Source organism: Seriola dumerili, unplaced genomic scaffold (assembly GCF_002260705.1).
Source record: "Seriola dumerili isolate Sdu_G_001 unplaced genomic scaffold, Sdu_1.0 BDQW01000290.1, whole genome shotgun sequence".
Lineage (NCBI taxonomy): Eukaryota > Metazoa > Chordata > Actinopteri > Carangiformes > Carangidae > Seriola > Seriola dumerili.
This window is the reverse complement of record NW_019174545.1, coordinates 2,756,691-2,770,727: the sequence shown is the minus strand read 5'-3', so window position 1 is coordinate 2,770,727 and position 14,037 is coordinate 2,756,691. Positions and strand designations below refer to the sequence as shown.

Sequence of the window (14,037 nt, the reverse complement as noted above, 5' to 3'; positions counted from 1 at the left end):
AGAGGATATTTCTCAACCTTCAATTGAAGACAATACGACTGAAACAAATAGTGTAGAACAAAAGTGACGGCTCCATCGTTGTGCATGTGAAACATATGCTTTAAATAACAAATAAACTGCAGTGAAGGATGCTGCTGACTGTTGTTTACTGTTAAGACTCTTACCTCTGGGAGAAAATGTCCCTGTAGGGGCTGCCATGCTGCATGGCGATACCATATCCACGGTCTGGTGCGTTGTTGCTGACAGTGTAGAAGGAGCAATCCTCGTCATTATTAGCAACGTACTCCAGCACTGCTGCATCCCACACAAAACCAAACCGGCCGTACTTCACCTAAAAAGAAGAATAGACATTAAGCACACTTAACTATGTTCACAAAGGTGCATCTTCATCTTATCTATTTTTAAGAATTTTGTCATTTAGGTTAATTTTGCAAAAACACTGTTAAATTCAAAAAACATAAGTGGAGGCATATTGCACCGCATGCTGACCTACTGTACAGTCATGTGTTGGCATCATGGCAGGACTGCCTGATGTAGACCCACACTTTTGTTAAAACAGCATACCACAGACATTTACATGAATATTACCTGTACAGTTAACTCCTTGTTTCTTGATTAAATGTCTACTCACATCTACCTGTTTCTGTACCATCTTCTGTGTAAATAACACATAATAACAGTGTAATAAGGTCGTTGGTTTAGTACCTATAGGTGAAACCTCATCATATATGTCTATTAGAAATGTAAATGACAGTTATCAGTTTAGCTTATCCATGATCAGTTAATACCTGCTCTATAAACCTTTGCATGTCTTTGTGGAGGAGCTGAATCATGGTCGAGGCTGTGGAGGTGGTCAGAGAGGACAAATTCACCCCAGCTCACAGAGATTTCATAGCAACTGTCTAGCGCGTTGTACCAGGATTAGACTTTGCCGTGCTGTAAGTTTGCCATCTTACAACAATTTTACTGTTTAACATTCCCTCTTGACTAGATGCACAAGTGTTAACGGCTTTTTGGCTCATCTTTATTGCACCTCATGTGGGTATGCTTTGGACACATTTTACATTTTTATAAGCCTATCCTTGTTTTGTGTATGTGTGGTCAAACTGAAGGGGCTGCAGGTGTTAAGTATGTACTTGCAGCTTGTGGTTAAGAAGAACGTGAAGGTCAAAGTGAGTCAAGGTGAGAATCACAGTTTGTTTTATAGATGTTGAAGGTGGACGTGGTTTACGCGGCTTCTCGTTACATTCAATAAATCTATATTTTCACAGGAAAATGAAAAGTGGGGAATAAACAACCTGGCTGTGGTATTCACATCATGACACCTCTTCTGACAATTCACTCAAATAGCCTAAGGTGAAAAGAACAACAGACACACACACCCATGCACAAACACGCGCACACATACACACACACACACACACACTTTTCTTCTAACACATTATTTTGGACTTGGTGTGTCATTAACTTTAATGGAACATTATGAAATTTTAAAACCCCTCTGTCTTCACTGTGTGTATATGCGTGTGTGTGTGTGTGTGCGCGCGTGTGTGTGTATCACTCCAGTTGGCTTATGTGTGATGACTAATGTCTGAGAACCGACAAGACCCTCTGATTGGGTAATTTCACAGTCTGTAGTCCTCTGAAGTGTATATGTGTGTGTGTGTGTGTGTGTGTGTGTGTGCAATAATTCACTGCAGGGCATCAGAATGGCTCATTCTGCTCTTTACAACCTTAAAAAGAGTGGAAAGAGCGCTTTATTACTTTGAATAATAATTTTATGGCTTTTCATTATTGCTTTTGAATTGGAAAGATTACGGGCTTTGTACTAAGGAAATTAGTAAAAAATCTGTTTCAACAGCTTACAATTGAACATTAAGGACTCTTTTTTTCTCACGACATTTGGGTGAAAGGGGCTGAAAAGAATTATTATGCACCCTATGTACGCAGTGACCTCTGATGTCAGCCACACGGAAAACACAACCAAAGCTTTTCTAATCTCATGAACACTGTGATTATCCTTTAGCATATGACGAACCTGAAAACCAATTATAACAAAAAGTGGAAAAAAAGGAGCCATACCATGTGTACCACCTTTAGCTAAAAACCCTATATTGTAATAAAAGGATGGATACCTGACCCAAGCTGGGTTTGGAAAATTTTTTAGAAATGATGTTCAGGTTCGGGTGAGGTTGGGTCATGTCGGCCTTTTGGTGGTCAGTTAGGGTAAGCTGGAAAGCTGTGACCATGGTAACACAACAACTGCATGAGAGGGTTACACAAACTCAGTGCTTCAGCTAAACTGTATCTGGCTCCGGTTGAATCACAATCATGTGATACAAGCCTTCATCAATATCATCAATAGATGTCAAACATGATTAAACTTTCACAACCCATGGCAGAGTTTAGAGCGATATTTGGGTCAAATACATGTGAAGATGTTGACATGGTGACCATGTTTAATGGTCCAATCTTTATTTTTTTCTAACATTTTAAATATTTAGCTCAGTTCACATAGATAATTGAGTTTGTCTTGATAGAAAAGCTGCAATTTTGTCAATATATAAACAAAAATAAAGGTCTGTTTTTTTTTGTTTTTTTTTTACTGCAAAAACAACTGATGTAGACAAACCCTTAAACAGAAAACATCAATAACCTAGAGTCAGTTGTCAAAAAGCCCCTGTATCACAAAAGATCTGCCAATCAAGTTAAGCTTGACAACAACTTGCACTCTAGTCCTTTGTCCTTTGAATTTAGGTGTGGTGGCAACACTTTAGCTTACATTTGGATAACGGCATGCCTGTAAGGGAAAGAACACAAAAACAAGCAAAAATAAAAAATGTTTGTATGGCTTTAAAAGCCCCCATGGTGATGCCTTTCAGAAGAAAGAGCAGAGTGGAATTAATGTGTTTACTTTGATTCATGAGCCATTTTAGAAGTGGAATGGAGGAAGAAAATAACCTGGACTTGGATATATGCCATACCCTTCATCAACCAAAATTTAAAAAATGCTAGATCACAAGAAAAAACACAAAGAAAGAGTATAAAATTCAGTCTATATAAAGTGAAAATGAGAGAATGAATGAGAGTGGAGAGAGTCCTGCACATTATAATAAACACCCCTGGCCTAAAAGACTATGGTATAATGAGGCTGAAAAGGTTGAACACATCAGGCTTTAATGTTGTTGGCTGAATTTTCATTCCTGCAATAACAAAGTCTAACAGGATATAAGAGATATAAAACTCCTCATTGGTGCTGTATCTTCATTATCAAAAACTTTGGGAGTTTTTCGGCCATGGGTTTGGATCCTCACATTGGGGCCCTTCAAATGAAGATCAGTTCAAATATCTTTACTTCACAATAAGCCTTCTTCAAGTGCACTGTGTCGCCTGGAATCTTTAATTCATTCAAACTAAACTCAATAAAATCAGAATTTTAATAATGCCAACATAGCATACAATCACATAAAAGGAATTATCCCCGCAATGAAAATGATGCTGGGGCCAGTGAAGGGAAATACTCTTGTCTGTAGCTGCTGCTGCGTTTCACGAACAGAGACAATGTATCGGTGAATAGGGAGCACTTGATCTGATGTACCAGAACAAGCACTCTATATGCAAAGCATTTGTTTAATATTGGCTCAAGGTTAATTAATTACTGAAGACAAATTCATGATCGCAGTGGTACCATAAAAGTGACGTGTCAAAGGCCACTTGCTCCTGTTGCTGTACCTTTGGTTGTGATTGTGATTGTTCAAGCAGCTCATATGAAAAGGTTCACAGCTTTCTAACTGCTAGGAGCTGTCTGGGCCAGAAGTCTGGTAAAAGCCTTCATTATTTTCTCTAGCTGCCTTCAAATCAGACCGTGTTGAATGTACTAGTACTTTGTTTTGCCTTTATCTTTATTCTTGGTTCCTCTTCTCCAAACTATCAACAATACTGTTTTCCAGTAGTCTGATACATATAAGTCATATCCCTGCCATCTGCAGCATGCCAAGGTCCAAATAAGAGAGAGGAGACTTAAAATCTACCATCTGTCTGTCGCTATAGGAAATGTAAGGTCACTGGCAGACAAGATGGATGAGCTCTCGAGTTTGGTAAGGACTCAGTGGGATTATCTAGGCAAGGCAGCTTTATATGCTTCACAAGCCGCATTTACATGCAATGAGTAATCTGGCAATGGGCCATACTCCAATTAAGATGTTATTCATGTTAAACTGTTTACATGTACCTTTGACACCCTGCATTTGAGTCTAGGTTTCCACTTAAAATAATATTCCTGTCCACCTGTGATGCCCTGCACAGTGTGCGCAGTGTGCTGGTAAAAAGAAAAAAAAAAAGAAAAAAATATATATAAAGATGCTTCCACTGGCTACTTCCTGCTTGTAAACAATAAAATGTTTCTTTTAACTTTCAACAGTGGGGTCATGGAGTCAGGGCCTCATATTCATTGCAGCTGAGTAACATAAATGCGTGACAAACAGAGATTAGATAATAGTTAACTATTTTAATATAGGTGTACAGTATGACCTGAATACTGCAGTTGCAATTCAAAGCGAGTCAAAATGTTCATCTATCAAAATGACCAGGGTTGAATTACCAAGTTAAGAATGGAACATGCTGAACACAGATGCAAAGGGCACCACCAGAGTAATACAGTCGCTCTGAACTTTCAGCTGATACAATATGAGGAGGAAGAGGGAGATTTTTGCCAACACCAGTTCACAAATCAGCAAAGTGCAGATACTGAATTATTGATTCTTGGGCATTAAAGTCATAAAGAGATTTCACGTGTCATTGTTTTTGTTCCAAAGGAGGTTTGTGTTTGAAGAACAACAGACTACTTAACATGATCACATGAGGATCAACATCCTGCTCAAACCCCCCTCCCACAATTATTTTCAAATCTTTTTTAAATGCTAATCTGTCCGTATATTGTTCTTTGCATTACAGACTGTATTTTAGGGATTTCATATGTAGTAAATTTTATTACATACGTGTTTTATCGGGTGAGGGAACTAACAATGCATTTATCTAGACTTGCACATTGTATTTATTTTTTTCATAATAAGGCTGCTGTCTAAACTGCTGTCTACACTTTTTTCACATTTAATTCATATGGTACAATTAATACATTCTTACTTTACTGTTATTTCATTCCATTTCAAGTTTTTCCTATACAAGTGCTTCTATTTCTGAGTCAGAATTCCTTAAGGTCATCTCTCCACAAAAACAAAAAGATTAATGAATAAAAAAAAAAAAAATTAAACTTTTGTTTCAGAGATGCCGGATTTTCAAACAAATGTCTTGTTTCCTGCTCAGTAGCTTGCTATGCTATTGCATCTGCGCCTTGATCAAAGCTAAAAATGGGAAGCTCTTTGTCACAGGAGGGAAAGTCCAACAATAGAGGAGAACAGCCTGTCTCTCACTGTTACATTGTGTTCATCCCTCAAACAAAAGCCTCAATCAACGAATCCAGAAAGACTCTTTATGAATACAGCCCACCAGTGGGATATGTTCATTAGGTATTTTTGGTATTCAATATTACCTTTTAAGTAGAATTTTAGAGTTTCATAAAACCCTATATTATCATACAAATGGGGAACAAGAGATAAGATATTGCAGTCACCGCCTATCCTAAAATAGTATCCAGAGAACTTTTTAGTTCTTTCATTAGCAGGTGTGTTTGAGCATTAATGTCAAATCTGCTAATATTAATATGTGTGGTTGTATTTGTAAGCCTTTTCTGAGGTGAACTCTTCAATAAATGCTGCTTGAAAATGTCTGTACTGTGAGATTAGGTCATCATGCACATGCAATATGTATATGCAAGAAACTGCTGCATCTCAAATATGTCCTTCATGTAACACACATGCACACACTGTACACTAGCACACACTTTTACCTCTGTTCCATGTCCACGGTTGTGACAATAGTCGTGCCAAGGTAATTATCAGAAGTTATTTTCCTCTGAAACACTGACAGACACTCGGCAACTATCACACTCACACACACAGACAATCACATGCACACACACGCATGCACGCACGCACGCACGCACGCACGCACACACACACACACACACACACACACACACACACACACACACACACACACACACATCCCAAACATCCACCAATGAATCCTAATCATTGCATTGGACCTTGTTTTTCTCTCTCATGAATGTGACATGGACAACCCAGTAAGAGCCATAATCACTGAATTAAAGTCATCTCAGCATCTCTTTTCCTTCTCCTTCCCCTTTTTTTTTTCTTTCACACCACTCATGACACTTTTTAATTTCCATCCCTCCGTCCAGGGGAGTAGAGAAAATGAAACTAATTCTGCTGCTCTTTCATTGCTTGTGTTCTATGTGTCCTGTTTATCAGTTTTAAAGGGTTTTTGTGACAGTGGAGCTCATTTAATGAAGCCATAACGCCACTGAACCATGAGCCTGAGCTATTTTTGCTGCAGCTCTGATTTGCGTTTTTTTTTCCAGCCACAGGAAACATAGCATAGTTAAATTAAAATATATTATTCCCTCCTTTTCCTCCATTATTTGTCATTACTAGCTTTAAATGTTTTAGAAAAACACTGGCTGGATTGTGACTAGAATGTTAACATGTTGTACAACATCATTTTACCTAACCACAGTGTTACACGGTAAAATTCACAGGAATAAACAAAATAAAGGAAAAAAGTTCTTAAATGACTGAATAATAAAAAGTTGGGAAATGAATACCATTGCAACTCTGCAACAATAAGAAGATAACAACATTAATTTTGTCATTAGAAAATGTAGGGCAGGTCAAGTTAACAATCCTAGCATCAAATAATTAAAGTGAAAGGAACTCTGGTCAAATTGAAATCCAACAGCTGATAAAAAGTGGATTTAGAAGGAGAGGATGCCAGATTTGTTGGTAATCTCTCAGCCCTCGAAAAGGACAGTTTGACACCCTTGAGTTTAGATATTTGAAAATCTAAAAAAGTCCTGTCTCCTATAAATAATATTAATATTATTACTTATGCAGCAATGCTTTTTTTGTTGTTGCAATATTTACTCAAGTTCACTATGTTTTCATAACTTTAAACAAGTATTTACTTGCCCTAACCTTAACCTTATCTTTTCATACTTTTCTTAATCTTCACCAGGCACTTTGAGTTTCTGAGAAACAACCATAAAAACATATAAACACAAACAACATTTCCTCCAAAGCAGATCAGCCAAAGCAAATTTGCGGTATGTGAACATAATTTACGGGAGACATGGTTGACCAAGGCAGGCTTTGCAGGAAAAATCTTAAACATGCCTTCAAAACCTAAAGTGACGTGACCTCATCGAAGAGGGATAGATCAGAGTGATAAAGATAGCTTTTAGTCTGAATTTTAGAAAAAAGACCTTATTTCAGGAGTTTAAAAAAACTACGGTGTCAAGTATTCTTAACACTATTATCAGCAGTAACATTTTCGATCAAAACAACTGTTGAGAGTCTGGATTTCCAAACAGAAAAGCAAAATTAGGTCAGTCCACTTCCTTCTTGATCAGCCAGATGAAGCAAATTACGTGAATAGACAAAAGGTGGAAGGGTGAGGGGTGAACTCTGAGGACTGCTCAACTGAAAGACTGGGCGTGCTCCTCAAGGTGAGTTCATACTCATTCTGACTTATAAAATTCTCTCCAGACAACACTTTCCAATTATATTACAGCACTGGCCATATGAGTGTTGAGGCAGGTTTCGAGAGGTCCTTCTATCTCATCCATGGTTCAAACAGTTTGGCTTCAGAGTGTAGCCATGCTGAAACTTCAAAACGGCTAAACTACTCCAGGGTCCACTCTCTCTCTCTGTCAGACTCTTTTTCTTTCTCTTCCCCTCTCTCAGAGAAATCCCTTCAAGGGCACCCAACATGCAAAAGGAATAGCAGATTCTTCATCTTGCTCTAAGTTTAAACTCAAACATATCAAAAACCATCTTTTTCCTCATCCATAAATTACATCATAGATTACAAACACTTTTAAAGTGGCACATAACAAATCGTCCCCTAGTGTGAAGTCAGTTTCTTAAATGATCGGTATTTAGCCTTAAAGCAATGGATGTGAAATGTTTTACACATGGGAGGTAGTGTGCTTTGTTCTTTCCAGTGGGAATACACTGATGAAGTGGCTGCAACAGTAAAAACTTCAGATGAAAACTCATGGCCGTAATAAAGGAGGACAGGCTTTCCAGTTTTTATTCATGCGTTATTTTGTTATTTAGTATTTATGTTATCCTCGTGCATTTGTGGTGGCTGCACATGGTTATCCTCACAGCAGACAACATAGTCCATATCCATGAATTTTTTAATCTGCCACTGAAATAATCAGCTTCGAACAGAAAGAAGTCTGCATTGATCAGAGGTGGAGATCAGAATATGTTCAGAAGTTAATGTGCGAAACATAAATGTGGATTCCAAGTGTTGTGTTGGACACTGCATATCTGAAAAGACGGGCAAGTTGGTCAGTAGAGAATAAAGTAGTTGCCTTCGAAAACAAACAATATGAGTGTTTTCTTATCTGGCCCCTCAGTGGTTAAGGTTTGATTCAGATTGGGCAACTAAGGCTACATCCACACTGACATGTTTTAGTTTTAAAACGCATCACTTTTGCTACGTTTTCACTTGGCGTCCACACTGCTCTGGAATTTTCTAGCCCCTACAGACTTTTGGAAATGCTGCTGACCCTGTTTTAGTCTGAAAACTCTGGGTTGCGTTTTAGTCTGGACGGAGAGAAATGGAAACTTTTGGAAATGGTGACACAGACACACACGTTCGCTTGCTGACTGGGTCTCATCAGTCACAACGTATTCTTCCTTGATTCATTAGAAAACTGTTGGCATCATCCTCTACTGCCAGTGGTGAATGCAACATAGATAACAAATTACAAGCGTTGCTGACCTTGTTGAGCTGTTTTTCGTTTAATGAATGCATTTTTTAGTGCTAAGAAATCTCTGGTCTTACTTTTTGCCATTGCTGTTCTGCGTTGGTAGTATTTTCTGCAACTAAGCAGCCACAATGGCAGGGTAGACAATCTGCTTCCTGTTTACACCGGCATGTGCGTGTGCCCAGTGTACGTGAATGCTGATGTGATATGTGTTTTCAGGCGTGTTAGTGTGGATGGAAATTATTTCTGAGCTTTTTAGCTCTGTATCAGGAATCTGGACGTATTAGTGTGAACGTAGCCTAAATACACTGGGTTAGCGCTGACCTGTGAGGGAACAAGAGAGTCCAAAATGAAGGAAGCTATTGTAACTTGTTAAGTGTGTGTCACCATCTACTTGTATCCAACCTCCTCTGTCGAAGAACGGTTGCACAAAGAACTGATGCCTCGACACTTCAGTCAGCCTGTTGAAACATCCCCCACCATGACTTCATTTCCCTTTATAGGAATGAGTGGTGGGTTTTCAAATTATATATGGAGACTTAAAACATGACTTTAATTCAGGAATTACATCATTAACCTTTGTATTTTACTATTAAATCTCTCATCTCTGTCTCTCTGCACGTAATTGCTCCTCGATCTGAAATGTCTCCCCACAGCCCACACTCACTGCATACTTCTGCATATGTTTTCTTGCATCACTCTACTTTGACTTTGATTTGTTTGATTTTGAGAAATGAGAGAGAGGTTGATGTGAGACAGACACGGAGAGAACTCAGCGACAGCCCAGAGACAAGCTCAAATCTTCTTCTACTATCTTCGCATCTCAGGCCACAAGCACCAAATAACTTCTCCCAATTTATAAGCATTATATATAGTTACTCTCCCTCTTGCTATATTTGTCCTTCACAGTCTCTCTCTCTCTCTCTCACACACACACACACACACACACACACACACACACACACACACACACACACACCAACAAAGGGTTTTGTCTCTCCTTAAGCCAGCTCGCTCTGTATCTTGGCTTGTTCCCTGCCTGTCTTTTTTACTTGCATCCCTTATGCTCTGTGCTGCCTTTGTTTGGGCCTCATTTGACAAATCAGAGAGCATTACAATGAGAGGCTGCTCCCCAGCCAAATATTCCCCCCAGTCTGCACTAGCTGGCTTCCTGCGGATATGTGAAGATCTGAATAAAGATAAGATTAGGTGCAAGCAAATCAATCAAGGCACAGACGAGAGTGAGAGACGACACCTCCCCTTCCATGCATCATACTGCATCAATATATCCGGGAGGAAGGTTGTTTCAGGACAGTTTCTCTTGAAATGTATGAGGAGAATGTGCAGTGGGATATATATATATATATGTTTTAATAACAACAACAATGATATAAAATGAATAACTGAAACTTTTCTAGCTGCAATACTATCAAGAGGATATAGTAGATATGTGCAATCACCACTTGACATTCACATTTTGTTACTGTATGTTGTGGTTCTTTTAATGACTTCGGAGGACACACTTTTGAACTTGGATGTAAAATACTAAAAGCCCCATAAGCAATGTTAATACAATTTTTTTATGAAATTGTAGTTTTTTACACTTTTAAAGTACTATCTTCTCACACACCACAGTCAAAAAAGCTTTACTCGTCAATGTCTCATGATCAGTGAACAATCAGTTCCCTCTTCCAGGGAGAAAAATACAAAACAAAAAAAACAACAACAAAAAAAAAAAAAGCGGTCATGGCCAAATCTCAGATGATGAAAAGCTTGGCACGCAGGTGGCATCAATCCCTCATGAGGCGTTCTGTCCGACTGCTTGCTCTAGTGGCAACAGTCGCCTCCATCCCCTGAGACATAATATGACAACTTCTTCACTCCCCTCTCCTCTCTTTGTTTTCTCTGTTGTTTAATTACCCTCAGCTGTCATTAGTCCTCTTTGTTTCTTCAGGAAGAAAGAAAAAAAAAAGAAGAAGAAATTAATCGCCTATTGCCACGCTGTATGCAAATCTTTGCTCAGACCCCGTTAAGCCGATGAGAGATGTGATAGCAGAAGAGAGGAGTAATTGGAGACAGATGTTGGAGAGACGGATCATCCGAGACCGATCAGTGAGCCAAAACTAAGATGCCACCCTTAATAGAATCTGGCAGAAAAATTATTATTTCTCTCTGTTTCCTTTTCATCTTTCCTTTGTTCAACTTTTTCATAATGAAGTCTTGTGTTACATTTACTTGCCTCTGAAAAGTATGAATCATTCCCTTTTTTATGTGTTCACTTGTTTTCTTAATCAGTTCTCTTGCACACACAGATGATGTGCATGTGTGACTAACACATGGGGAGGGTTCAGCCACTTCCTGGGTGTCTGCCCCACTTGTACCCTGTTGCCCAGCAACACAGCACCAAAGGTGTGACCAAAACAGTCTACAATACAATACAAAAGACCTTGCAGAGCTTGTGAAGTTTCTAATTACATGAATCATGTTCATTATATTGTGCACTACATGACCTAAAGTAATGTTTAATTAAGGACAGAGATCTTTTCACTGTTCTCGCATAAAATATTCAAAATATTTTAGAAACAAAATAAATTTAACACATTGCAAAGTATAAAATCACATGACCTGTATTTAATGATGCATCCAGACCAAGACCTCAACTTCAACATACTTTATAAATGCAACCAAAGAAGCTCACAGGAGATCACCGTTTTAATTGGGATTTGCAAGCCAGTGGAGACTATGAATTAAAAGAAGCATGTTCTAATTAACAATTACATTTTCTAATTTGCAAACAAAATTATATAGCTGGCCTCCTCCGTGTTTTAAAACTGTGTCTTTTGCACCTATGAGCAAATTATAATTGCGTTGCAAGAGTTTGACTCCATGTCTGAAAAAAACAAAACAAAAAAAAAAAAAACAAACCAAACAACATCATTAATCTGGCATTTGTTTTGGTGAGTTGTTTTTTATTATGTTGTTTTTTTTTTATTGTGTACTTTTATTCAAAAGTGAGACTTCTCTGTGAACTAAAGTCCTCCCAAAGGATAATAATATTTCATCTAAATCTATGCGGCATGAAGCAGCTTATCTTATGTACACTACACCCCAGGTACATAACAAAAATGTCAATAAAAAAAGGACAATAATTTACTCCTCGTCTGGTTTAGAGGCTAAAAACACATCACTACAACTAATTACATGGTAGGTTGTAGAGTAAATCACAGCTGGATTGTAGTCATTCAGCTGTGTGATGTATAACCAGCGTTTGTTGTTCAGAAGAGGAGATCTGAAGCATGAAAGGAACACACTGTGTCAACATGGAACCAAAAGCACAATCTCTCCCAAACCTTAACCAAAGTGATTTTGCTGCCTAAACTTAAGCACAGACGGCACTCGCGATGCAAATTCCAGTCTCGGGTATGACAGTTGTGCACTTTGTACGCCCACCATCCACCCCAACCACCTCCTGGCATTAACAGATGCAGCCCTTCATTCATTCAAAACATGTGTTGCCTCTGAACATAATCCAGCCAGTGGTTACGTTTCCTACAAAACATATTTTCTGTCGTAGTTTAGTTGTATAGAAATGTAATTTCTAGGAGACTGGGTTGCAAATCAAAGTGGACTACAAGGTCAAGAGCAATTTGGCACAGGTCCTGGATATTATGCATCAAAAAAAGAGAAAATAAAAACAAACAACAAATACAATTTCAAAATAGTGTTTTGGCTGTTTCCGGAGATGCCCATACATAGTGCATCAATAAACTGTTGGCAGGCTTTACACAATATGACTCATTAATTCAGCAATGCATTTCACTTCCCTTGAAGATGGATTTAGATCTGAGATACAAAGTCAAAGTTTGTCCTTTTGTTGAATTAGTGGCAAAGGGATGTATGATATAATAATTTGGAACAACTTAAGTCAGTAGTTAGCTTTCTTATACTTTCCTATTGTCTGGAAAAGGAAAGTTATTGAGACAGACAGAAGAGGCAAGTGTTTGTGAAACCTTCTCTGTCTGAGAAAGAGCAGGTGGTCAATGACCTGACATTTGTCCTCAAAGAAACTTTCTTTTCTTCTATTTGTAAGTGAAACACACTTAAAAACAAGCCAACAGGCGAACAAAACAAGACCTGAAGTTTTGAAATACCAAGGTTAGCACACCCATACAAAATGAGCTGTTTTATCTTGCGTTTCATTTTCTCTTTCTTTGATCTCCTTTAAAAAGAATGAACAAAAAACAAAAGAACCAACATAATCGTCATCCGCACAAATGGACAGCCAAGTGGAGAAGAGCTTCAGGAAACAGAAACAGATTCCAAGAGAGACAAAGAAAGAGAAGGGAAGTATGTCCATTACATGCACAGACAGTGACAGAGTGAGACGGACGTGAGAGCAAGTTAAATGTGAAAAAAAAAAAAAAATTACTAAGCATTATGGGACTTGCAGATGAGATAGCAGAAAAAAAAAAAAAGCTTAACTTGGATGTCTCCGTGCGGCTTCATCTACGAGTCATAAACATATCAATACGCTCTCTAACAGCTGGAAAATTCAGCGTTATTACTGTAAAAAAGTGGCTTCCAAAACATAAAACACGAGGCCATGAAAGAGCTCACAATCTCGACATAGACACACAGAACACCTTATGTGCGTGCAACCTACACATGTGCTTTCAGGTTGAAATACAGAAATGAAAGTGGTCCAGAGAGCTTTCCATCGCCCCCTCTCCCTGTGGTGCCACTTCACTGAGTAAGTGTGTAAGTGTGTGTGTGTGTGTGTGTGTGTGTGTGTGTGTGTTTAATTCTCATATTTTCTCTCTGTGGATAAGAGTAACTGATAGCAAAACAAAGATACTCTCAGGTGCATTACTCTCTCCTCAACCATCCCCACGACTGTATGTGAGTATTTTTCTGATTTCATGAAGTCTGTCTGTCCGTCCAGCAATTTTCCATTCATTTATCATTGAGTGGTGGAGTGGATATAAAGGTCATTGCTGCTGTTCCACCTGGTTTAGACATTACCACTTGATTACCATAAAACCTGTGTAGGGGGGGGTGGGGCCCTATTCCACCGCCAGTGAAGCAGGTCCTACCCCAGTGGGTCTGCCCCTTTGTTGCCA

The 14,037-nt window shown here is 38.6% G+C and overlaps 1 protein-coding gene across 1 annotated transcript in view; it reads right to left on the bottom strand.

Annotated features, from left to right (window-relative positions):
* grid2 (glutamate ionotropic receptor delta type subunit 2) overlaps nt 1-14,037 on the bottom strand; it is a 470,927-nt gene that overhangs the window by 29,297 nt on the left and 427,593 nt on the right. Inside the window, exon 14 of the mRNA XM_022757812.1 lies at nt 165-331. Within this exon, the coding sequence (XP_022613533.1) occupies nt 165-331 (167 nt within the window). The remainder of the gene's footprint in view (nt 1-164; nt 332-14,037) is intronic.